This window comes from Alternaria triticimaculans (genome assembly GCF_023758025.1).
Source record: "Alternaria triticimaculans strain BMP 0046 chromosome Unknown scaffold_5, whole genome shotgun sequence".
NCBI lineage: Eukaryota > Fungi > Ascomycota > Dothideomycetes > Pleosporales > Pleosporaceae > Alternaria > Alternaria triticimaculans.
The window spans coordinates 1,773,671-1,776,790 of record NW_026055962.1 but is presented as its reverse complement, the minus strand read 5'-3'; the positions used below and the strand labels follow the sequence as shown (position 1 = coordinate 1,776,790).

Genomic DNA, 3,120 nt, shown 5'->3' with positions numbered 1-3,120 from the left:
CCCCCCCCCCCCCCCCCCCCCCCCCCCCCCCCCCCCCCCCCCCCCCCCCCCCCCCCCCCCCCCCGCGCGGAGTGTCTTGAGACTGGCGATGTCATCTGTCGCTTCTGATTGCGGATGGTCTGACGCGTCGCGCTAGAGCCTCGTCATCACGTGTCCATCAGGGTGTCTTTTCTAGGAACTGACGACCAGCAACTCTATCAAATCAGGTAGGTACGCAACTCATACGCGTTTTATGATAGACTCAATTTTTGGGACGAACGAACGTTGTATTGTGATAAGCACCATGATCTAAGCATATACATAGCACAGCGGCCCCGAGGTAGTAGAGAAGAACTCCTTGCTCGCGATGTGGTTCTGACCTGGCGGTGCCACCACATCCAACTCCTGCTGATCTGTCGGTTTACCTTTGGGACTGTTGGGTATCGACCAATGGGTGCCGCCTTCGTACATGCTTGTGCGAGACTTGACCTCCTTCTCTTGATACATGGCCCACATCCACCAGTGCCTGTCCAGCTGACCATGATGCAACCAGAAGGCTGGCTCCGCAGGGCTCACATAGACATCGCCTCCAGGATCACCCCAGATAGAGAAGTGACCGCCAATGTGCAACGCTGAAAGGCTGTTCGTCGCGTTGGTCTGGAGTGTGTCCTGGAAGGTACCAATGGCCTTATTGGTGGTGATATGGAATAGAAGATCTTGAGGCCGGAGGTAGCGCTCGGTGAAGAAGTTGCTTACGTCGCGACGGTGGCAACGTGGATTGTCACCATAGCCATCGGCGCGTGGGTTTGGTGGGATGTTGAGTTTAGGGTCCATGGTGGGCGCGAGGGGACCAAGACGAATGGTCAAATTGGTGAAAGGACCTTTACTGATACAGCCTCCTCCGGGTCCACCAGGAAGCGTCTCACCCGGCCATAGACTCATGCCTGCATGCGGTCCGATTGGATCACCATTCCCACCCATGCTCCATTCGTCGCCGTTGAAGATGGGGCTGTTAACGAGATCGGTGTACTTGGCCCAGTTCCAGTAGGGTCTGTGATGAGTAGGCGAGGTTAGTGTATGCTTTACACAAGATCTAAAGAAGAATACTCACTGGTAGCCTTTGTAGCCACATTCCGTGCGAAGCGCTGTTTCGTAAGCCCATATGTAGTAACGGTGCCAGTGCATGAAGTTTGCGGTGGCGTGAACCGTCGGTGTCATGTTCATATGCACCACAACAAAGTCTTCATAGCGAGACTTTGCTCCAGGATATTGACCAGCAGGAAGTTTGGAGGGCGCCTTGAGCATGCAATTGACGGCCGTGGTGTATGCTTTCCGTTCCTCTTTCGTGAGGTCGCCGCTATCGTGTGTTAGCATCATGACCGTGGCAGTGCCCAAATTTACTTACAACTCTTTGCGTACAGCAACAGTGTCCTTGTTACATGTCGCAGGCCTCGTCAGACCGTCTGACAGCGTCCCATCCAGTACCTTGTATGCATTTGCGAGAGCTTGCTTCTGGACGCCGTCGAGGGTAAGCGTGTCTTGCCTCTGAGTAAAAGGAGATGCTGAAGCGCTAGAGAACAGAGACAGAGATGCCACAAGGGCCTTGACAACCGCAATGCCTGCCATCGATTGATTTCTGGCGATTCAGCTAAGTGCGGATCTCAATGCTTTTATGTCGAGCACCATGATCAGCCTCCTTCTCCAATGCAGGCCAACATCAACCGTGCCATACTACTGCATGTGCTGGGTCATTTATTTAGAGGGTTGCCCGACGTGGGGCGAAGTTCTACAAAGCTCTGCTGTAATGAACACCCTTGGCATGCAACACACGTACCGACGAAATACTGCTGTGCAAGGGTGTTCCAATATCATGACTATCTCAACGAACAGCCATTCCTGTTCATGGGGTCTGCAGCATGCCATTCATGGTGGCCACGAGTGGTCACAGAGTCCATACTTTTGATGTCCAAGACCTGAGCTGCATCTGACCGCGTTGATGAGCGGCAGTCAACTGGAAGCGGTCAGCATCCTTGTATGCAATGTAAGGCGCCTGGTCAGGACTGTGAAATCAACTCCGATTTACTTTGAGATCGAGCTTTCCCCGTAATAAGCTCTAAAGGTTGTTTCTGTTGTGCGATGGCGAAGACCCTCGTGATACCTCGTCTCTTAGGTTGAAAGTGTCGAAAGCTACAAACAGGTTCAGACCAAGTGCCCAAAGCTCTTGATGTTCGTGGTCAGCGTACAAGTATGTGCCATTGGCAACAGGAAGATCGTCGTTGCCGTTATTCATCCCTTGCAAGCCAGATAGTCCCAACCGGACAATATGGCGTATGTAATACCGGCTATGATACCCCTGGTGTTCGGTAGGATTCTGCCGGGCGCAAGGTGTGTTTGCCAAGCTTGTACATGTTTCGATGAAACTGTAGGACATCAACATTGATTACTACTCAGTACACCTGAGGTGGTGGTATTCGTCAGCTGCGCCACGTAATTCTGCATCGAGGCATTCGCAAGGAGATGCGCGATACCTCATATAATGCACAGCGCGGCAGACTCTCCGGTAGTGTTCGCGTGTATGGAGGCGCATAGCGCTTGCTGAAAATGCATGCCAACAGAGGCTTCCATCAACTTCGCGCCATGCGTAAGAAGCCGGCCATTTATCTTCTCGTAAAAACTGGTGATGCTTAAGTAGATCAGCTTGGGAGAGCTTCGGCGACGTCCTTGGCGTCCAATTCGATTGATTGAAGGATCAGGATCCCTGGCGGTGCGTCGCCTTCGAACGAAAAGCACATCGAAGTAGATGGTAGATGGGGCGTATGCTTACAACCGGACGGAACACGGCATATGCCGAGGCCTGTCCTTGCTAGATTCAGATACTGTTGAACAAGTGTAGCGTGCGCTGTTGGATCGGGCTGCGAGCAAACCCAAGCAGAGCGGCGGAGCGGCGGAGCGAACGACGCAAATGGAACCCAATAGAGAGCATACTTTCGTGGCTTGAGGAGACGACTAACAATGCAATAACTGTTGGCGATTATTCCAATCTTGTTGAAGTTAGAGAGCGGTTATAATCGCTTAATCGCAGATACGTAATTGCTTAGCTCTTAAGTATATAGCTAGAGATTTTATTTTAATTTTTTTTAG

General features: G+C 52.1%; 1 protein-coding gene across 1 annotated transcript; it reads right to left on the bottom strand.

The window, feature by feature from the left end:
• Nucleotides 1-288: 288 nt before the first annotated feature.
• J4E78_004913 (uncharacterized protein) lies at nt 289-1,605 on the bottom strand (the record flags this gene model as incomplete). Its single annotated transcript, XM_049365538.1, has 3 exons — nt 289-1,030; nt 1,091-1,336; nt 1,385-1,605. 3 exons carry the CDS (start codon nt 1,603-1,605, stop codon nt 289-291), a joined length of 1,209 nt encoding a protein of 402 aa, XP_049223339.1.
• Nucleotides 1,606-3,120: the final 1,515 nt, after the last annotated feature.